This window comes from Bicyclus anynana, chromosome 20, assembly GCF_947172395.1.
Source record: "Bicyclus anynana chromosome 20, ilBicAnyn1.1, whole genome shotgun sequence".
NCBI classification, from domain to species: Eukaryota; Metazoa; Arthropoda; class Insecta; order Lepidoptera; family Nymphalidae; genus Bicyclus; species Bicyclus anynana.
Genome location: NC_069102.1, coordinates 13,842,065 through 13,865,682, shown reverse-complemented (window position 1 = coordinate 13,865,682; position 23,618 = coordinate 13,842,065). Strand labels below are relative to the sequence as shown.

At 38.2% G+C, this 23,618-nt stretch overlaps 2 protein-coding genes across 13 annotated transcripts in view; one reads left to right on the top strand and one right to left on the bottom strand.

Moving 5' to 3' along the window:
• LOC112044815 (protein prickle) overlaps window positions 1–23,618 on the top strand; it is a 408,579-nt gene that overhangs the window by 12,475 nt on the left and 372,486 nt on the right. The gene's annotated exons all lie outside the window — the stretch shown is intronic.
• Window positions 5,068–22,312, bottom strand: LOC112044818 (solute carrier family 22 member 21). The gene is made up of 8 exons (XM_024080791.2): window positions 22,014–22,312; window positions 19,919–20,174; window positions 17,895–18,093; window positions 13,549–13,649; window positions 12,378–12,529; window positions 11,021–11,635; window positions 9,523–9,704; window positions 5,068–8,406 (listed from the first exon to the last, which is right to left on the bottom strand). The coding sequence occupies exons 2-8, from the start codon at window positions 20,113–20,115 to the stop codon at window positions 8,218–8,220; spliced, it is 1,635 nt and encodes a 544-aa protein (XP_023936559.1). The 5' UTR covers window positions 20,116–20,174; window positions 22,014–22,312; the 3' UTR covers window positions 5,068–8,217.

Genomic DNA, 23,618 nt, shown 5'->3' with positions numbered 1-23,618 from the left:
GTTCCCGAGGAATTTGTGAACAAATGAATTCCACGCGGACGAAGTCGCGGGCGTCCGCTAGTTGTAACATAAAACAAAATGTCAACAAATAATTATGTAATTATGATAGTACATTTAATTGGAATGAAACAATGGGTAGTAAAGCAAGCGGGTCCAGTAACGAGGTGTCCAATCAGTCCTTCTCGTGAGGGACTCAGGTCCGTTAGACGAGTGGACTGTTCGACTCGGGGACTCAACGTCAATTATAGAACTCAGCCTGCGGTCGCTAGACAAACCCCATTTTATGACGGCTGAAACTTTGTCTTCCAACTTGGTCCGAGAACATTAAGCGGGTTGCAGGGAGCCTCTGGATGGTGGCGGCTCGAGACCGTGGTGATTGGAAGTCTATACAAGATGCCTATGTCCAGCAGTCGACGTCCATAATGATGATGATGATAAAACTTTGTCAGCCCGTGCTCCTAACATATAGCCTATGATAGTTGACTCATATCAAAATTTATTTAAATAATATTAGTTTCATCATCATTTTGCATCATCATCACAACTCATATTAGGCTCGCTGTTGAGCACGAGTCTCCTCGCAGAATGAGAGGGGTTAGTTTGTAGTTCACCACGCTGGCTCAATGCAATGCGAAGGCTAAGATGGAAATGGGATAACTTGTTAGGAGGAGGATGAAAATCCACACCCCTTTCGGTTTCTACACGGCATCGTACCGTAACGCTTAATCGCTTGGCGGTACGTCTTTGCCGGTAACTAGCCACGGCCGAAGCCTCCCACCAGCCAGACCTGGACCAATTAAGAAAATCTCAATCTGCCCAGCCGGGGATCGCACCCAGGACCTCCGTTTTGTAAATCCACCGCGCATACCACTGCGCCACGGAGGCCATCACAAGTTTTCCTTCAACATTTTATACACATGATATTTAATTTCGTAAAACCCACATAACTGAAAAGTTGGAAGTGCATACCCGCAACTGAATCTGAACCTACGCCCTCCGAATCGAGTTCAGAGGTCACATCCACTGGGCTATCACGTCTTTTTTAGATTTAGGCTGTCAAATTTTCAGTCTTCTTAAATTGAAGAAGATCTGACTATCGCAGGTTAGTCCATTGCGAGTTGTATCCAGCAGACGATTTATAATGCGGTGACGCGTCGATGTCGCTTCTTCGATGAAATTTAATTTGATATTCTGTACGACGGGTTTACTCTGTGAGGAATAGGTTATAATGATGGCTGTTTTAGAAATCATGTTTGATGATAGTGTTAGAAACCTCCGTTATTCTACTGTGTTGAAGTGATTTTCTTGCCGGTTCTTCTCAGCAGAACCTGCCTTCCGAACCGGTGGTAGAATCTTTACAAATAGTAAAATGACGTTTGTAACCTAAGCCTACTTGAAATTAATGAATTTTGAACTTAAATTGTATCCTCTACTTAACTGTAATTCAAAATAATCTTTCTTTCGTTAACAATCTATACTAATAATGTAAAGCTGAAGAGTTTGTTTGTTTGTTTGATTGAACGCGCTAATCTCAGGAACTACTGGTCCGATTTGAAATTTTTTTTCAGTGTTAGATAGCCCACTTATCGAGGAAGGCTATAGGCTATATATTATCCACATATTCCTACAGGAACGGGAACCACGCGGGTGAAACCACGCAGATTCAGCTAGTCTTTAATAAAGCGGAGCCTTCAAATCCGGGAGGTGGTGATAAAATATATAACAATAAAATAAATAGTTCATTAATTGAAAAAAAAAACTGTTGTCTAATCGACCTAACATAATAAAATTATAATCGTTATTTATTGATAGTGTTGGGAGTGTCGATATATTTTGAAGAGACTTCGTTCTATTTGAAGATTCAAGGTTGTTTTTCAGTCGAGCTTTTTTTTTTGAAGTTTTTTCAGTTATTGACTTTTGAGTCGCGTTGCTTTGGGTCTTTCTAAAGCTGAGTTCGTTAAAATTAAGCTAACTCGTTTTGAGCTCTACAGCAAAAGACTCGAGGGTAAAATCCAATGAATTTTCATTTAATAGTACTTTAATGAAAATCCATTGAATTGTACCCTATTATTATTATATTATTATTATTCTAAAAAGTTCTTCTTATGTAACCAAGTAGGAATATTTAAACAAAAATATGTAGATGTCTTCTGTTTTACTTTTAAATGTTACATTTATAAACTTGAAAATCTAGTTAAGTTGCACGGTACTCTGTCTTGGGTCTTTATGAATATACTCTCAATAGTTATATGGTATATGGTATAGTCATGGTAGTTGACCAAATATATCGATGTCAATTTATAAAAGTTAAAGATTTTTTATAAAACTTAATTTGAATATCACGTATTTTTAAAAATTCGTTTGTAAGGGATTTGTTATAGTGACGTCATGAAACAGTTGAAATACAGACCGTCATGGTCGTGAGGCGTTTTGGCTCGTATTGTCAAAAACATTTAAAAACAAAAATTTTCATGTAATCACGTCTCAAAAAAAATATGAAATAGTAGATTGTTATACAAGGGGCTAAAAAGACCATTATATACGAGGTATTTTTAGGCGAAGGCGAGGGCCGCCTAAATAGAAACCGAGTTTATAATGGGTTTAGCCCCACGTGTTACACTCTGCTTTTCACTACGATTGCGAGAAAATAAAATAGTTTAGTACAATATTCAATGATTTATTTTAATTGAAAATTAAATGTACTAAGTCTACAATTTTGGATATTAAGGGAGATGCTTTTACCCGGCAACATAATTTCCGACTACTGTGAAGATGAATAATGATAATAGTTTAAAAAACTCCTTTCGTAAGTGAATCCATTCTCCACTTATTAAATTTTTCGTAGGTATTCGTAGGTATCGTAGGTAAGTATTTAAGTAATTGCGTCTCGACTTTGATGGTAACAGATTGAAAATTTCATCCATCTCCAAATTAGGATCACCATTCACACTAGATGAAGACAACAATAACAATTATTGTTGAAAAATATGTAAGAAACGGTCACAAATTTACAATGAATTTCTGAAAAAAATCAAGTGTGTATTATTCACGCCAATTGTTTTTTAAATTCTCGCTTTTTAATTTTATTTCACATGACAAAAAGGCAAAGGTACCGTAAAGGATGTCCCACGTCTTCAAATCTCGCTCTATTCGCAACTCAATAAAAATTAAATAAAAAAATAAACGCATTCCACAGACAAGAACGCTGCATTTCATTCCAATTTAAAGTTTTTTATTTATTTTTCGTAACAATCAGGGCCTTACCTATAATGTTTCTATTTTCGAATAAAACCTCCTCCGTTTTATAGTAGGCTAGTACTTGGCTAGTACTCGTAACAGACAAGAATTAAAAAAACAAAATTACTTTAGCCCCTAGAGGCTAAAATGCTTGTTTAGCCCTGCTGTGGAGTGGTAATATGACAGTGTTTTTGAGCAAGAGTAGTGAAAAGGTTTTTTTTTCAATCTACTAGAACAATAATGAACTATTTAAGAACCTATTCTATACTACTCTTCTAAAACCTATATAATATATTCTGCAGCGTTCTTGAACAGATATGAAATTCTGAAGCCACGTCATATGTTTTCTGTAGCCACATGAGCTTTTTCATTCATCACGACTTCGACAACATTTCTCCTCTTCGAATCGAGGTTTTGAATATGTTTACAACACTTTACTAGTGATGGATTTAGTAAAACGTGTATGGATTGGTCGCGCCGCTGTCAGTACCGTTGTAAGTCGATATTTTACGAGCTAAAGTCTATCCAATCTGGAATATCGATAAAATGTTTCCAATTTTATTAACTGTTGTGATGTTATCGCTTATATCGTGTTGATGTGTTGGAATGTTAATCGTAGTGGAATATTCGGTTTAGATTTTAAGAATAATAATTTAATTTTAGGTTATGTTCAAACTGATTAACTACTTAAAACGATTGTTTGAGAGACACTTTATGAAATTAATTTACTAATTGAATTGATTTTATTATAATTTGACGGCCTCCGTGGCGCAGTGGTATGCGCAGTGGATTTACAAGACGGAGGTCTTGGGTTCGATCCCCGGCTAGGCCGATTGAGGTTTTCTTAATCAATCTATGTCTGGCTGCGAGGCTTCGGTGGCTAGTTACTACACTGCCGGCAAAGACGTATTGCCAAGCGATTTAGCGTTCCAGTACGATGTCAGAAACCAACCGAGTGTGGATTTTCATTCTATTCTTAACAAGTTATCCCGCTTCCGTATTTGCATCATTACTTACCATTAGGTGAGATTGTAGTCAAGGGCTAACTTGAAAAGAATAAAAAAAATCTAAGTATTGATATGGATATCGACAGGGTCCGGATTATTTTTTAATATTTGCCATATTTGGATTTAACACTAACAGGTCGTGGGTCCGATCCTAGCCCACTGGACTGTTGACGTATCTCCTAACACTGTCTCTTTCGACTAAATGGAGGGGAACGAGAATATAATTCATATTCAAATAAACATTTCAAGTTAAAGCTGAAAAAGTAAAAGTACGCCTTTCGACCGAGATTTACGAGTACATATTAATTGTTCCTTTTGCCGTGGAGACCCTTAGACCATGGAATGGCAGTGCCAAAAAAATTCTCCTCGACTGGTGACAGAAGGGCTAGCTCATATTTTGCGCACAGGATCAGCCTGACTGTCCGTGTCGTGAAATGCAACCAGTATTCTTACCACAATTCTACGTGAGCATGAACATGAGCATTGTATAGTTATTAGGATAAGTATAGGAGGTTTGGAGGTCCACGAAAGAGGCCTATGTCCAGCAACGGACGTCCATCGGCTGATAATGATGAAATGATTAGGCTAAGTTAGCTCAAGTGCCCGTAAATTTAAATACAGCTTATAAAATATCGACATACTGGTATCCTACTAATATTATAAACGAGAAAGTTTGTATGGATGTATGTTTGGATGTTTGGATGTTTGGATGTTTGTTACTCTATAACGCTGTTATTCCTGAAGCGATTTAGCTGAAATTTGGAATAGAAATAGATTTTACTCTGGATTAACACATAGGCTACTTTGGTTTCCCGAGATTTGCGAAAACTGATGATTTTGATGATATGAATGTTTGTTACTCTTTCACGCCTCGACTAATGAAACCAAATTAGCTGAAATTTGGTATTAAGATATATAATAGCCTGGATTAACATATAGGCTACTTTTTATCCCGGAAAAATCCATGGTTCCCGAGGGATTTGTAAAAAATTAAATTCCACGCGGACGAAGTCGCGGGGGTCCGCTAGTACTTGTATATAAAGGTCACGAGACGAGCGCGGAGGCGCAGTTGTAGCGAGGTCGTGGCGACACCTGCCGAGCGACGAACTTGCACCCACAGGCCACAGCCCTAGCCTAACTGTCAGGCGCTTGTCCCACGTGCCTGTGCCGTGCGCGTGGCGTTGAACCAACGAGTATAGCTTGGCAACTTCGTTCGTAACACTCCCGGGCCACGCGGGCCGGGGGGCGTGTGGCGATGAATGAAAAACCCACGACTGATGCAACTCACTTCCCTGCACGTACGATTTCACACCCGTGCAGTCTTCCCTCCGTCGCCCACATATCATGGGAGTGTTGTCAACTTGCCAGACTATAGTTTAGGCTTATAGTACGGTCAATTTAGACATTCGAAGCTACATAAATTCCCACCAAGATGAAAATCAGTAAGATTGTTTAAAATTTGATTGAAAATAAAATTTTAAAGTTCCCCATCTTTCCCCTGTAAGGAAAAAATATTACTCAAAGATCAAGAAAATTAGTCTGTAGATCATAAAATTATCTACAAATATGTATCAATATTTATTTTCCTACGAGCCACCGTTTTTGAGATATAACGATTTAAATGAAATTTGGTCTAACTTGACCGGACTATTAGGTTTATTTATAATTATTAGTTATAATTTTATGTAATGATTTACGTAAAGTCATCATTTCAATGCTTGAAATTTCAATAGACATGCTTTTTAAACCCCAACGCAAAAAGAGGGGGTGCTTTAAGTTAGATGTCGATGTCAGAGGCATCGTATAGAGCTCTCAAACAAATGTACCGATGCGGTATTTTCGGGGGGTTTTCAAAATGTTTAATTTGAACTTCTCTAAAATACTTGTTAAATAACATTAGCCCTTTTTATTTCCACTGATATTATTACCCTTTCTGCCTTTCTAGACGACGACTAAAGTGCAAAGGATGAATATTGAACCTCGAACCTCCTTCCTTCAATCCATTCTTTAAGTTTTGAACATAAAGGGGCCAAAACAAACTGACAAGTGTTTATTCTGTACGCCGTATTCGCCCGGCCCAAGCTCGTGGCGTTGAACCCTGTGTAGAGTACATTACGGTGTAGTGCTTAGCTTCTTTTTACTTTCTTTTAACTCGACTAACTCTAGGAATTCCTCGTGTAATGTTTTAAAATCTGTTATGTTTTCTGACTAGTCTTAGATGCAAGTACATACATCGATCAGTTCACAGCAATCCAAAATATTAACAAAGAAAACGCACCATATAGTTTTAAAAGTTTATTGAACGAATAACGTTAGATGCTTACATAATTCTATTTACATTATAAACACATTTTCATTGGCAATTTGTTTATTTTATAAATAAACTTACCTATATTTTCATACTTAAAATATTATTTACAACAATTCGTTTTAAATGTAAATAAATTCTTAATACTGTTTTCACTAACAAATGTTCTGGCTAGTGTAAGGAGTTTTTTAAATGCGGGAGACAATCTTCCATATGCGATAATTGTCACCCGATTTTATTTTGGTATGGTAAGTGAATGTCTAAAATAAGACACCTTCATTCAACCACTTCAATAATGATTACACTTGACTTATGTAAATGGACAAGAATTACAAGCGATATTCGAAGAAATTACTTTGTACTTAAACCTACTGTTTAAACGAAATAGTAAGTACTTACGTACGTACTGTTCCGATTTTTTTCATGAGAAGTACATTTATGTGAGTGTCATAATCATTAACAACCCATACTTGACTCAATGTTGAGCAGGAGTCTCCTCTCTAAATGAGAGAGGTTAGACCACCACGCTGGCCAAATACGGATTGGCGGACTTAACACACGTAGAGAAACAAGAAAATTCTTAGGTATACTGGTTACCTCACGATGTGGTAAAAGTGTGGTAAGTCTCTAATCGGATTCGAACCTACGCCACCAAATTAAAGGCATAGGTCATAATTTCCACTAGGCTACGGCTGTGTGAGTGTATTCTCTATATTTTATTGTATATGTTCCTAATGACATAACCCATTTAACTGATTAGGCGGTAAGAAATGTAATAATGCACGTAACTGTCTTGTTTTCATTATGCATTATCTATTCTTAATGTTAATACGTCGTTAAGTTACAAGTCCAAATGGATTTCATTAAAAAGAAATATTCTTTTTAACTTTGTTTTTTCTTGATTTTTGGCTTTTAAGAATAGATTTTCATATTTATATCCTCATTATCAGCTTTAGCTGTGCAGTAAGGGCGTTTTGTAGAGATTGTTCAGTATTTCCGAACTGAATTTACAATACATAAAATCTTATCTATTTCCGAACGACGATTGGCGTCTCATTCTGGCAACCCCTTGGTTCCTCTCTCTCTCTCCAAAAACATGGCGGATTAAACGCATCGTGTAAAAGTGCTCTTCGAGTTTTATTTAAAGACCTCCATATATAGTGAACCAGTTACCTTGCAATATTCAACATCAACCTAAATAAGTCAAGTAAGATGATTTCTACATCAGAGATTTTGGGAGATTTGAGCAACCAAACTGCTTCGATGTGAGTAAGCATATTAATATTAGGTGGTGAGAAAAATCTAGTTTATCTAAGTATTAATGTTACTTACCAATAAATACATTACAAAGGCAATCAGACTGATCGATAAAATATGATACAAATGTAAATTAATAAACAAATATCTATAAATAAGCTACGATTTTTCTATCGTTTTTAGTATATCATGTTTATTTCTTCCTTTTTGACCGGCTTCCAAAAAGGTATACATAATTTTTTGTTATAAAAAAATAGAGGAACGTACATCTCTTCGTCGTTAATAAGTAAACACTTGGTTTTGGACGAAGCGGACATGTCTTTTGTTTTTTGTGTTCTATTATCTGTATAGGTTTGTACAGTGTTTTTATATTTTCATAATTAATTCTCTTAAAAAGCATCCTTGTTCTTAAGTTCCTTTCAAGCTTTCTTTGGCCGGATCGTATTTGATGACAGATCTCTTTCCGATGACCTCCGCTTCTCTGATGGTGTCAGGTAGTTGTGTTTTTGCTGTCTCCGGCATGAAGAGCGTCAGGAAACCGGACAGTAGAGATGTCAGGCCGAATATAAGGGCTGGCAGTCCAGTCCAGTATGTCATCTGAAAGTTTATGAGATGATTACTACTTAATATGTGTGCATTTTAGAGTTGTGTTCATTTTAAGAAATTAAATATCACGTGTCTCAAACGGTGAAGGAAAAACATCGTGAGGAAACCTGCATACCAGAGAATTTTCATAATTCTCTGCGTGTGTGAATTCCGCCAATCAGCATTGGTCCAACGTGGTGGACAATTGGTCTAATCCCTCTCATTGTGAGAAGAGACTCGTGTTCAGCAGTGAGCCGAATATGGGTTGATAATGATTATGTGTGTAGGACATTGTTGGTACTTTAATGCCTTTGACAACTGACAAAAAAGGTTATTGAGTTAAGATTCAAGATAAGAGGTTTAGTTTTTTAGTTTTTTTTTCCTGATTAATTTTATTTGTTAAATTACAAATAAAATGAATCAGGAATATAAAAAACTATTGTATATGGATTCGAAAAGAAAAGAGACTATTTCAATAATTAAACTTTACAGACTTCAATTAAGCTCACGAGGTAGGTAGTCAGGATTGATCTTTTCACGATCAAAAATTTCACTCTTCCCGAGTCTATACTGACAATCGAAATATACCTATTTGCAAAAGAACTAACAGATACAGTTATTGCCAAGGGTGGAAGCAAACACTTGAACGTTTTCTTGAAACACTTGAAGCCTCAGCTATTAGTATCAAGAAGACTCGGCTTTTTGTTGTTTCAGACTTTTCAGACTTAGAGTTAGAGACTCTCTAAAGACGTCTCTGAGCAGACTCTGAGCCTATAGCTTTAGTCTCCACTGATCATCGTGTCCTAGGATTTCCTACACAAGGACTCGCCTCCTAGCAGAGTTTTTTGACCAGACCACTGAAGCTAGAACGACGATGTTTTATGAAAAGTAGCGGATGCCCGCTACTTTGTCCGCGTGGAATTCAGTTTTTCATGAATCCCGCGGGAACCATAGATTTTTCCGGGATAAAAAGTAGCCCATGTGTTAATCCATAGTAAAATCTATTTCCGTTCCAAATTTCTGCCAAATCGCTTCAGTAGACGCAGCGTAAAGGAGGAACAAACATACTTATACACAAACTTTCGCCCAAATATTAGTGTGAAGTGTGATAGTGTGATGCTTGCTCACCAGCAGCGGTGTCTGTGGCGCCAGCAACGAGCCGACGCGACCGAACGCCGAGCAGATGGAGTGCATGGAGTTACGCGTGTAGGTGGGGAACAGCTCCGAAGTGTACATATACACGATGTTGTATGAAAACGTGGCCAGCATTTCAAACGCCATGAATAACGCCAGCCCGATCCACGCGTAACCTGAAAAACAAACTATATTTAATAGTGTATGCGGGTAGTTTACTCACATCTTACTAAACTTCAGCGCTCTGGCGACGACTGCGTTAGTTGCGGTCCAGCCGTCGACGAGAGCGGACATCGAAATAATAGCGTGGAACAATGGTACACTCGTGATAACACCGTGGTGCGAAAGTTAAGTCTCACTTAATGGAACGAGTGGGCAATGCTTATGCAGCTCGTAATTAATTGCAATCCATCAAATGTGATAATTGAAAATTCATTGGATTTTACTCAGATTATAAACTCTAGGAACAATAACACTTTAATAAAAAACAACACTTGACTACGACCTTACTTGATATTAGATTTATATAGTAATGACTACGTAACGTCGAGCTGATCGAAATATAACACGATATCCTGTAAGAAAAGCCTGGCCCTGTAGTAAGTCGTAATAATAGGCGGAAAGATGATAGCAATACTTAAATATGCCAGAGAAATCGTGGAACAGCTAACGGTAGACCGACTGATTAATATTTTCCAAGATTTATCTATAAGGAAAGACTCAGTAGTAAAACGCAGCGAACAAGCTCTGTATGCTACAAAGTTGCCTCCGTTTTGTACTTTTCAAAGCGCTTTGCCGTCGTTTTTGCAACGCAGTTTATCTTCCTGGCATTCAACGTGCCAGTTACAATTAAAGTTGGAACACTCGTACAAGTCTTTTCTGAGTAAGATTGCAATCATAGTCACAAAAACAGAAACATCTTGGAAACCAGTCAGGATTAAGCTCAATTAAATAGTTTTTAGTAAAAAAATACAAATATTACTACGAGTAATTCCCTAGTTAAAAGCTACCGACAAAAAATGACTTTGTAGATAATAATATTCTCTAAAATAGTCCACTTTACCCAATCTTAAGTTATATTCTTATTGTGTATAATTATCGAAAAGTTATTCCGAAAAATAAATTATAATTAGAAAAGTTATTGTCAATTATTCGCTCTTATGATTATAAAGTTTTGCCTGGGCTCAGTAAAGTGGTGGTTGGTGTAATAGCTTGTATAGGTAGCGGCAACACATTTTTGAATGTTAGCAACGGACAGGTAACCATGACGATATTACAATCGCGTACGAAATTTTTAATTGGGCTACCACAGAGCACGCGTTTTACACGTTTATGTTTTATAGTTGGACCTGCGCAGATGACCGCCATTTTGATCCAACTCATTTGCTGGTGTCTGTACTTTTCTGTACTCTATGGTCTGTCTGTTGTTAAATGGAAAACCATCACTAACTACACTTGAAACTTTAACGTGGAAAATATTGTGATAACTGACCTTTAGGCATAAAAGGCTGTGAGACGCAGAAAATTCCTCCAACAATAAACGACCCAATCAAGGGCAGTTTTCGTTTATACTTCGATAAAGCTAACCAATAGAATATATTGGCGGGAATGTCCATCATGATTAGCAATGCGAAGTTTAAATATTTATTTCCACTGATGAGCACTGAGCTGATCATCATTCCGAAGTTTATCAGCGTTATGGTGAACCACCACACCATGCACACCAGGAACCTCTGCAGCATTATCCGTGACCTGAAGGTCTTTATTAGAAGCTTCCTATCTGTTACTTTAGAGCTATCTTCATCTATATAATCCAGTTTGTTTATTAATGTTTTATCCACTTTCACGTTGTTCCGTTTCGCTATCTTCTCTATCAACTTGATTGCTTGCTTCTTCTTCCCTTTACTGAATAACCATCTGATGCTCTCGTCGAGGAAGAAGGAGTATGTGAGGATGATGAGGGTGGGAGCGTAGATGACTCGGAGGAAGTTCCTCCAGTAAGGGACGCCCCATGCTATGAAGGGCATGATGATTTGGCCAATCGTGTAACAATTTAGTAGGATCATCTGGAACAGCACTGCGCGTTTCTTCTCCACGATCTCAATACCTGGAAAACATATTATAACTGGTTGAGTTTTCAATCCAGCGATTGGTACAAATGTTATTTATTTTTAACATAGAGTCATATTTGTCATTTATGGAAATTCTCTTAAAGACAGTCAATGATTAGACTATTATGGTGTTGGTGTTTTGGTTTGCAGTTTCGCATAAAATATTGTCTCCAATTATGATATAGCTATTTTACAGATAACTAGCTGACGCCCTGCGGTTCATCTGTATAGTTCCCGTTTACTGATTACCTTTAAAATACGGGGATAAAATATACGACACTCACAAATAACGTAGCTTTCTAGTGGGACACCACTGTTAAACTTCGGTCGCTTGTGGGTTCTTTAAAAAACTAGAACTTTTTTCATCATCATCATCATTATCAACCCATATTCGGCTCACTGCTGAGCTCCAGTCTCCTCTCAAAATGAGAGGGGTTAGGCCAATAGTCCACCACGCTGGCCCAATGCGGATTGGCAGACTTCACACACGCAGAGAATTCAGAAAATTCTCTGGTGTGCAAGTTTCCTCACGATGTTTTCCTTCACCGTTTGAGACACGTGATATTTAATTTTTTAGTTTCTTAAAATGTACACAACTGAAAAGTTGGAGGTGCACTCCCCGGACCGGATTCGAACCAACGCCCTGCGAAATCAGGGGCAGAGTATATCCATTTGGCTATCACGGCTCAGACCTTTTGCTCTATTTTGCGGGAGTTACAAATGTTAGAACAGACTCACTCAACATGAACATGGGTGACAGAGCGTCGCCGATGGCTGCCTCCAGCCCTTCGAACACTAGGTAGAGCCAGAAGGAGGTGGCGAAGCTCTTCGTGAGGCCCAGCACGGCGCCCATGGTCCCTGCGAACACCGCGGCTGTCTTGCGCCCGAACCTGTCCATGACACGATGTTCTATTATGTACATAAACTAGCGAAGGCCTGCGACTTCGTCCTCCTTTATCCGGCTCTATCGCAGAATCTGTTTCTAGCGGATCTACTATCTACAAAGTACCTCCCTGTCAAATTTTATTTTTGTACGTCAAGAGGTTTTTGAGATTTCGTGGTTTGTGTGACCTTTCGCATTTATATGTATGTATATTTAGATTGACAGGGTTTCAGAAGTAGTTGAGACTTATTTGTCAGAGCTCGCCTAATACCACCATGGCTAGGCATTTCCGTGCTGTCATCTGAATAGCTACATGCTTCGCCATGCAGCATAATGCTGATCTAACATTTTTCAAGGTTGTGCCAAACATAAATAAGTCGTGTTTGATATTTCCACTACATGGGTTATGGTCTTGACATGCCCTGTTGATGCATTGTGATGTGCGGCACAACTTTAACAATAACGTCTTTTCTTTCTTTATTTCTTTCTTCTTTCCATGCTTATTTCTGCTGCCAACCAGCATTGTTATCTGGTGCTATCTGGTGCAGTAAGGACGATCTGTATCTATTATTTCTCTGTATTTTATTCCTTATTGTAGGTATTTGTGTAATAATGTTTATGTATTAGGATGTAAATTATTTGTATGTATGTACTAATACTATGGTTATTTTTGTTTTACGCCACCTGCTGATGTTCTTAAGTTTTCCTAAACCGAAGGTTGCCTGGAAGAAATCGCTACTTAGCGATAAGGCCGCCTTTTGTATACTGATCTCTTCTTAATATGTTTTTATTTCACTTGTATTTGTCTTTGTGGTGTGCAAGTAAAGAATATTTATTTATTTATTATTATTGTGTTCAGGGTTCAAGAGCGTGGCTGTTGTTACAACAGGCTCATGAAGCTTAACACCTGAGGTTGAAAGACACAATGCGGAACTTTTTGGTTTCTTGCTTGCCCTTCGAAGTTACTCTGTTTAGAGACCACTTCCCATCTTCTGAGGACCTGCAATGAAAGCGATAAAGCTTCACCTGTCAGATATCTGTCCCTGGATGAGCAGGCCGATCATGCTGCCGAAACTGTGGATGGTGCCCACCAGCGGCGGCTTCCACTCCTCGCACGCCAGACCGAACTGCAATAAAAACAATATATAATCAGCATCGGTCTATTCTTTTAATGCCTGCATGTTAATTGTTCGAACAATCGAAACTTCTAACTGTATAAAGTAACTAGCTGACGCCACGCGGTTTCACCGGCGTTCCCGCAGGAATACGGGGATAATATATATATGGCCTATAGCCTTCCTCGATAAATGGGCTATCTAATACTGAAAGATTTTTTCAAATCTGTCCAGTAGTTCCTGAGATTAGCGCGTTTAATCAAACAAACAAACTCTTCAGCTTTATAATATTAGTATAGATTTTAACTCGTATTTTATTTAAAAAATGCAAACCAATCTTATAATAAGTATATTGGTAAAGAAGGCCATGAATAGGAAATATTGTATAGAATTCCTATGTGATATGCATGAGGCATGGCAGATTCTATAGTTGCACAGAGGAAAGGGTGACCGTGGTTCTGGTATTTTTGTAGGAATGTCTGCATTTTTTTTCTCATCATGAACTGTTTCTGCGTTCTCTCGACACTGTTACGTCAGGATGTTATAGTAAAGATACAGTTTTAATTTAAGAGAATATTAAGTAATCATGTAATCATGTCGTTCAAAAGAGGATATTAATCCTCCTTCTCCTACAATTAAAAAAAAAGGCAAAATAAAATAATATTACATTGTCCGTAGCTACCAGCTAAAACTACGGGATCAATGAGGCAGTTAATGTTAATCCTGCTATTAGTGTTATTATGGTCACCGTACAACAGAGTATCGGCGGCCGGTTCGCGGCAAAAACTATGCAAATGCCCCGCCCGGGTACCGCGTACCCGTGGCGGTGGGTTAACAAATGCCCGGGTGCTACGTACCCGTATCGGTGCGTTAACAAATGCCCGGGTACTACATACCCGTATCGCTAACAAATTGCCACGAACCTTTACTACTATCTGTTCAGTATTACGTTGTCGATGTTATCGCAGACTTCATACAACCACGCGACTGGTTTTGTTTAGTTCTCAAATGTCTTTAATGGTTGGTATTCATTTACTAGTACTAGTTCAAAGTTTTAGTAAGGTTGCCTTCGCCTTACTAAAGTGTGACATGACTAGGAGTGACTAATTGCCAATGACGGATGATGGACTATATTTGACCAGTTTCGCCCGAAGGAAAACTATTTGTTAAAAATCATTACTTGATGACTGGCTAAATATATTGCAAAGCCATATTGTGATACAAAAAGAAGTACTAGTTTCAAGCCAGTTTGAGACCTTTATTCATTAATAAGTATATGAAACAGATTTCTGATTATTTGAATTAAACAATTAAATTATGATATGATATGATAGCATGTATAAAATATCTTATGGGTGACCACGACCTTACGATATTTTAGCGTTAATTCATTACAATGATCTGAATTTTCCATGATCTGAGTTGAGTCCTAGGACTGGAAGAACAGTGCAGGAAAAATTCGGCCTATGAGGATATTGGGGCCGTAATAATCGACCCCAACTATGGTTAACTAATATGGTTTAATATAGATGGTAAAAGGTATTTTCGTCGTTACTTATACAGCGAGCTATTTACTGTATTTGAATTTATAAATGAAGTTAATACGAATAGGTACATTTAATATTACAATACAAGATTTGGAGCGTGCAATAATGAATTAGTTGCTTTATGCATTGGTAATAATTATCAATAGGTAAATGAATGTAATTGGGTTGACAATTGACATCTCAAAGCGCATACACGTCGGCCATTAACTATTCAACTGATTATTTTTTACTGAGTCGTGTCTAAAGAACGTTAAAATTTATATTACTCCTGATAATAGTATCTCAACACTATTACTCATTCTTACAATTAAAACTCGCTGCTAAAATGCAGAAGTAAGGAAATAGGTACAATACATAATTTATTTAGAAACTAGCGGAAGCCTTCGCCCGCGTGGAATTTAGTTTTTCACAAATTCCTCGGGCTATGCGGTAATCCAGGCTATAATATATTTCAATACCAAATTTCAGCTAATTCAGTTCAGTAGTCGAGGCAGACTTCACTCAAGCAGAGAATTAAGAAAATTCTCTGGTGGTTTCCTCACGATGTTTTCCTTCACCGTTTGAGACACGTGATATTTCATTTCCTAAAATGCACAGAACTGAAAAGTTGGAAGTGCATGTCCCGGACCGGAATCGAACCCACACCCTTCGGAATCGAAGGCAGAGGTCATATGAACTGGGTTATCAAGGCTTTCAGAGTAACATATTTAGACTTTATCGTTATCTTTAGTCATCTCTTCTGGGCTGATAACATAGATACGCAGCATTATTGTCAACTGTTTAAAGCCTTTGTAAACTGCAGATGTTTTTGGTAAAGCCTTAATTAAATAAAATTCTTAAGGCTTCTGAAATTACGAGTCGTATTTGATAAAAATCGTGCGTAAGTTACTTACTTACTTTTTTTACTGTCGTTGGAATAGTTATAAATTTAAGTAATCTTATATAATAATTAATTAGACGAGAAAATTTATGCTGTTCATGTAAACTGCGGGCAATCTCAGGTACTACTAGTACCTATGTAATTATCGTCACCTACAGCGCCGGCCCGAAGTGAATTTTAAAATGGAGCGAGATCCATGGCGCCTCCTAATAATATGCAGATACCTATATCAAATTATGAGTGTAAAGTAAGAATGGAACGCGAAGATCTCGACCATACTATGGGGTAAGAAATTCCGGGCGAATTCAAAAAAAAATCAGGCGCAGTACCGTCTATGGTTGACTAGGATTATCATTTAGGCGTTTTTTAGGATTTGGCGCCTGGAGCGACTGCTCTGTTCGCCGTATGGACGAGCCGGCCCTGGTCATCTATGAATAAGTCTCGCAAGCAAATTCGTAGTGGAGAAGTGTAATGAGTCTAGGTTCCATATCCCCTCTAAAAAAAGAGGGAGGACTGAAGGAGGAACTGATAGGCTGATGACGTTGGTGAGCGAAGAACGAAACTACGAGTATTTTAACTTACAGGCTTAACATGGTGACTGATTAATTAATATAACTCAAAATAGGTATTTAGTTAATTAATCATTAACATTTTGCATTTCGGAATTCATAATTTTATAACAATTGTTTAATTTTCCTTATAATAGGTACATATTTTTCCTCGCATATTTAAATAATAAAATTTTGTAAAATTAAAATTGTTCAAGCGCTTGCCATTGACCCCGGTCATCATCAATTCGATTTTATGATTCGCCAGTTTTGAATTCACCTCTTTCTGTCTAACATAATACTATAAAAAGAGAAAGATGGAGGTGATTTTGAAACTCACACTTATAAACTTATACAAAACATAGAAAAAGACGGTCTCTGTAGCGCAGTGGAACGCGCGGTGGATTTACAAGACGGAGGTCTTGGGCTCGATCCCCGGCATGGCTGACGGAAGTTATTTTAATTCGTCCAGGTCTTGTTGGTGGGAGGTTTCGGCCGTGGCTAGTTACCACTCTACCGACAAAAGTCGACCGCCAAGCGATTTAGCGGTCCGTTACGAAGTCGTGTAGAAACCAAAACTGATGTGAATTTTCATCCTCCTCTTAACAAGTTAGCCCGCTTCCATCTTAGATCGTATCATCACTTAACATCAGGTGAGATTGTAGTCATTAACTTGTAAAGATATTGTATATGATATTTTTTATTATTCACATTTCTCGTGAAGAGAAATAGACAACTAATGTCAACCAATAAGACGCAACCGAAAATATAGCTGTCTATCATTGCATCGGGACGGAAGAGATGGAACTGTGACTACTCCGCTGCCGATATTTTGTCTATTTCTTATCACAAGATATCTCTTTGGTCATATTTAATAGTGTGTTAAGCCCGCGAACCTGCATTGGAGTAGCATGATGGGTCTTAGTTATATCATACTAGCGGACGCCTGCGACTACGTCCGCGTGGAATTCAGTTTTTCACAAATCCCGAAGAAACCATGGATTTTTCCGGGATGAAAAGTAGCCTATGTGTTAATCCAGAGTAAAATCTATTTCCATTCCAAATTTCAGCCAAATCGCTTCAGTAGCCGCAGCGTAAAAGAGGAACAAACATACTTACATACTTACACACTTACACACAAACTTTCGCCTTTATAATATAGTGTGATTGATTTCTGTTAAATTTTTAACCGACTTCAAAAAAAAGGAGGTTTCTCAATTCAACCGTATATATATATATATATATATATATATATATATATATATATATATATATTGTTCACCTCGGCAACAAAGCTGTTAGGTATTTCGTAGGCCCACTCCTGGCACTCCCTCAGCACGGAGGTGTTGAAGGTGTGGCACTGGGCACTCAGCGGCGGGTGCTGGAGGCACTGCTTGGGCCCTTCGAGATGAGGACTCGACGCGTTGAGCCAAGGCACGATGTATGGAGAGCCCGCCGACTCGCACTCTGGGACCTTGCACCTGAAACACGACATTGTTAGTATTATGAATAGAAGCAGGCGTTACTTTGTGCAAGTTCATTATGATTTATTTTGCATTTTTCGGATGTAGATTGCTAGAAATCGCTACAAAATATTCAAAATTTGTGTTATAAATAAAATTCAATCAGTACAGAATCAAGACCGGGAGCCGCAGCAGAAAAAGCTGAAACCGGTAAGTGGCTCAAGTATGCCTCTCTGACAGAGAGTTACATATTTGTACGTTTTGCCCTTGGGCCATGGAGTCGCAGTGCCAAAAAATTTTACCGAATCATTTCACCGCGGCTTGTTGCCTCAACTGGTGACAGGTGGGCTGGCTCATTTTTTGCGCAAAGGATCAGCCTGGCTGTCCAGCGCGGAAATGCAGCCAGTATTCTTGCCACCATTCCACGTGGACATCATTTGTATAGTTATTTGGATAACTTAGCTTAAGTTCCTTATTGTATTCTTACTCAATAAAAAAAAATCAGTACCTATGTTTTGCCTACTAATCGGTTTGCCTATGCTTTATTTTGTTTTTTGGCATCGCTTTTGTTCCCACCATCAAACATAATTTGTTGGCAGATGGGTAAAATGTAAGCAAATTGTTGAATATCTCCGAACAAAAATACCACGCATTATATATGACTTAACTTACAAGAATTAATAAACATTCATAATTAATGAAAACACGAACATTGCCCAAATATCACTAAATTAAAAAGGTGCTTTTTAAAAATAACATGCATCGTTATTGAGGCATGTATTTAATTAATATGAGTAAGAAGAAATAAAAGGTCACCACATCAAGGTCTTCAAGTTTGACAATTCTTTTAATAGACTTTATATGATTTGTATTCCAAAAATATTCCAACTAAGTTTTCTTTTAATTTTGAACTGCATTACCGCTAACCTTTCTTAGCAACAGCTGGTGGTGAGTTTTTGGCTACAATTTTTACTACTTTAACTTTAATACCATACTTAATTACTTATTTAATAACAACAGAATAGGATGAGGTATCCATACTACTTAAATTAACTAGGTATAAATATACCTATAGTATACTATTAGGTATTCGTACCTACTAGCTAGTAAAATATAGACATGGCAACTAGTTGCAAACTATGATGTGCATAGTGAAGTATGTATGCACTACGCTGATTTTTGTTTACTCCACAACAACTAACTGACTATTTATTGAGTAAGGCTATATCATCATCATCATGTCAACCGATGGACGTCCACTGCAGGACATAAGCCTTTTGTAGGGACTTCCAAACATCACGATACTGAGCCACCTGCATCCAGCGAATACCTGCGACTCGCTTGATGTTGTCAGTCCACCTGGTGGGGGGTGGACCAACACTGCGCTTTGTAGTGCGGGGTCGCCATTCCAGCACCTTGAGACGTCAACGTCCATCGGCTCTTCGAACTATGTGCCCCGCCCGTTGCCGCTTCAGCTTCGCGACTCGTTGAGCTATGTCGGTGACTTTGGCCCTTTTGCGTATTTCCTCATTTCTGATTCGATCACGCAGAGATACTCCTAACATAGCTCGTTTCATCGCCCGCTGTGTGACTATGAGCTTTCTTATGAGGCCCGTAGTTAGCGACCAAGTCTCGGAACTATATGTCATCACTGGCAACACGCACTGTTCGAAGACTTTTGTCTCCAGGCACTGAGGAATTTCGGACGAAAAGATATCGCGGAATTTCCCTAAATAAGTACAGTAAGGCTATAAGCTATATATTATTCCCATATTCCTACGGGAACAGGAACCACAAGAGTGAAACCGCGCGGTGTCAGTATATAATATTGTTGCAATCTAACCTGTAGTTGACATCTTCGACTGCGAACACATAGTTCACATTGTACATCGAGTTGGTGGCATACACCAGTGCCAACATGCACATGGTGATCATCTGGTGTTTCCCGAAAGCTCCCAACTTGCTCAACACCTCATCCAGCTTAACTGGCGCTTCGTCGCCATCTAGCGGTGTGGTTTCTTGACTCTTTTTGGTGGCCATTGTTAGAAGGTTGTTGTGTTTAATTATTTACGAGTCATCAGGTCCTGGTGTTATTGTATCTAGAAAATAAACATATGTAAGGTAAAGTAAAACAGTAAATTATAAACTCATTAAACGAAGCTAAGAACACTCTCGACATCAATATTTTATTTCAGTGCGCTTTCATTTGAGACCCCACTCGATATTCGCAGACATTCGGTTATTGTTCCCTACTTTCACCCCCCACAACTTTTAAATGGCTCAACCGATTTTTAACCGACTTCCAAAAAGGAGGAGGTTCTACGTTCGACTGTATGTATGTTTTTTTTTTTTTTTTTTTTTTTTTTTTTTTATGTATGTCCAGCGATAATTCCGTCATTTGTGGACCGATTTTGAAAATTCTTTTTTTGTTTTGAAGGGTTTGATTCCAGGGTGGTCCCATTTTTTTCATGTCAGGATCTGATGATGGCATCCTGGAGAAATCGAGAGGAACTTTCGAAAATCGTAGAGACGGCTAGTGCGTTTGTTAGTGTTTCTATAAGGTATTTTAAACCACTACAATTTTATGAAGGTCTGGAGTTGCTCTGATGATGGAGCTGATACACAGACGATGGAACTCGTCAACGATTTACAGCAGGTACCTTTTGTTTGGGCTTGATTTATTTGTATTGATGAGAACTTTCCACCTAGATGGGTTGTGACTGTATTAAGGGTCTGATGATGAAGACAAAGGACAGTGAAGAGAACTCCTCGACGGTTCACAGTAGCTACCTTGTGTTTGGACTTGAAAAATTTGTATTGATGAGAACTTTCCACCTAGATGGGTTATGACTGTATTAGGGGTCTGGTGATGAAGACGAAGAATAGTTAAGGGAACTCCTCGACGGTTCACAGTAGCTACCTTGTGTTTTGACTTGATAATTTTGTATTGATGAGAACTTTCCACCTGGATAGGTAGTGACTGTATTAAAGGTCTAGTGATGAAGATGAAGGAGAGTTAAGTGAACTCCTCGACGGTTCACAGTAGCTACCTTGTGTTTGGACTTGATCAATTTTATATTGATGAGAACTTTCCACCCATATGGATTGTGACTGCATAGGGGGTCTGGTGATGAAGACGGAGGACAGTCACCTTTCACGTTTTTCTGAATATTTATATTACATGTGGATAAAGGGGGAGTGAAATTTTGTATATGAGTTAAGGTAGTATTTTTAAAATTGGTATTGTAGGACTTAGATACTTATCATAAGAAAATAACGTTTCAACTAATTGCTCATTAATTTTTGTTCACACACAGTTAGGTGTGCTAACACTAAAAATTAAAAAATAAAAATTTTAATAAAAAAAATTCAACCGACTTCCAACTCTAAAATTAACCTAAACTAAAAAGCAAAAAATAACATCTTACCTATGTGCTACCTTCTGATCAGTTTGAAGGCGGTGCCAATCCAGTGTCATGTTTTAATTAAAGCCGTTTCTAAAAGAACCACAGAAATTGTGTAATTTAAATGGCTTGAATTAAAACATCACTGGCTTGGCACCGCCTTCAAACTGATCAGAAGGTAGCACATAGGTAAGATGTTATTTTTTGCTTTTTAGTTTAGGTTAATTTTAGAGTTGGAAGTCGGTTGAATTTTTTTTATTAAAATTTTTCATCAAACATGTTTATGTTTGCTACAGATAGACAGACAGACAGACACACACAGGGACATCAAAATTATAACACCCCACTTTTTGTGACGGGGGATAATAAATAAAACATAGAAAGTAGGTATATTATAAAAAATCCATAGGTAATGTGTGTGGAAATGTAGTACATATTTAAAAAGTGAAGTCAGAATTTATGTAAAATCCATTAAAAATAAATATATTGTGAATAAAGAAATATATTTATCAAATCAAATGGTGAGTTACTTACACATTTGTGACAAACGTGGCCAGGAAAAGAACCATTCGAAGAACGGGCACTAATTCTTAACAACTCCGAATTTAGGGCATCCAGCATTGCAGGAAACGGCTAAATCGTGGCCTATAACTACAAGACGTGTGCTCGGTACACTGGCGAATAATAAAATGATTATCTCTGTTCTTTTTTTATTTTTTCATAGCTGCTTAATGTCGCACGTGCGGCTAGCTAGCTAGCTGCAGTGATTCGCGCACAATAGGACTCTTTCTTTAGATAACGTCTAGGACAAAATGTAATGGACCGTTTTCATATGTCCGAAAACATTTTTTAAAGAATATTTGCATTTTTTTTTTGAAATTATTGTCTCCTTATTATATTGTTAAATGGTGATAAACGTAACCTGGTTGAGTTTGTTGTGGTCCAAGGTCCAAGGAACCAAGGCGGAACCCTTTGTAACTCTCTGTAATTTAATTTTAAGTTTTTGACTCATTATTCCCACCTTGGTCAGGAATATTGTAAGATAGTTCTTATAATAATATTACCTAACGTTCTTATAATAATATTACCTAGGATTCTATTATGACATATAGGTACATGCCTCTTAATTTAAGACCAAAATTGCCTCGTTTGCCTGTACATAGACGAAATATGGCGTTAGTGGGGGTTCTAGATCAGATTTTAGGTGAATATCTCGTAACATCTGAGGACCTAAGTGATACGCATTCGATTCTATTCTGTGGAGCCGTTGCGGCGTGTCGTATTGCGGGTGTCAAATTCCCTGAACCACGCACGGCTCCGCAGAGGACGGGTCAAGCACCAGCTTGGCGGACCAGAATCGAAAGGCGTATCACACTGACTAGAACTCTCATAGCTAAGCTAATCTGCTTCAAGGAGGGCAACAATCGTCCTAGAGTTATGCGATTTGTGACTCAGGCTTTTGCTGGGACTGACACACGTCCGTTCCAGTACTTGGCTTGTGTCACCGAACGCATTGACTTCTTGAAGCAGAAAGTCTATGCATGGGCACAACGCATTAGGCGTTATAAAGAGCGTATTGACCGGTATAATCAGAATAGGATCTTCCAAAGTGACCAACGGAAAGTGTACAGGAACTGGGAACGATCCAGTGTCTGTGTGACAGATGGGGAACCTCCGACTTCTGATGCTATGTCAGATTTCTGGCGTAGCATCTGGTCGGCCCCCGTAGGCCACACTGAAGGCGATTGGATGAGTACTGTCAAGGAAGAGTGTGCAATGGTGGAAAAAATGATTCCGATATCCATTACTACAGAAAATGTAAGTTGTGCAATTCGTCCGGCGTCAAACTGGAAATGCCCAGGACCGGACGGATTGCACAACTTCTGGTTAAAATGGTTTCGTAGCGCCCATTCTATCTTGGCAGTGCAATTTCAAAATGCCATTGACACTGGATCGCTACCGGCATTTTTAACAACTGGTGTCACGTTCCTGCTACACAAATCCGGAAGTACCACAGACCCCAAAAACTACCGACCGATAACATGCTTACCCACCATCTATAAGCTCCTTACATCCATTCTGTCATCAAAATTAACGATGCATATAAATGCAAATCATATTTTGGCCCCAACACAGAAT

Coding starts and splice junctions, on each gene's coding strand:
- LOC112044818 (XM_024080791.2), bottom strand. CDS start 20,115: ATGGCCACCAAAAAGAGTCAAGAAACCACACCGCTAGATGGCGACGAA. Junction 18,094..19,918: donor GTCGAAGATGTCAACTACAG/GTTAGATTGCAA, acceptor GTCGTGTTTCAG/GTGCAAGGTCCCAGAGTGCG. Junction 8,407..9,522: donor CGCCACAGACACCGCTGCTG/GTGAGCAAGCAT, acceptor ATAAACTTTCAG/ATGACATACTGGACTGGACT.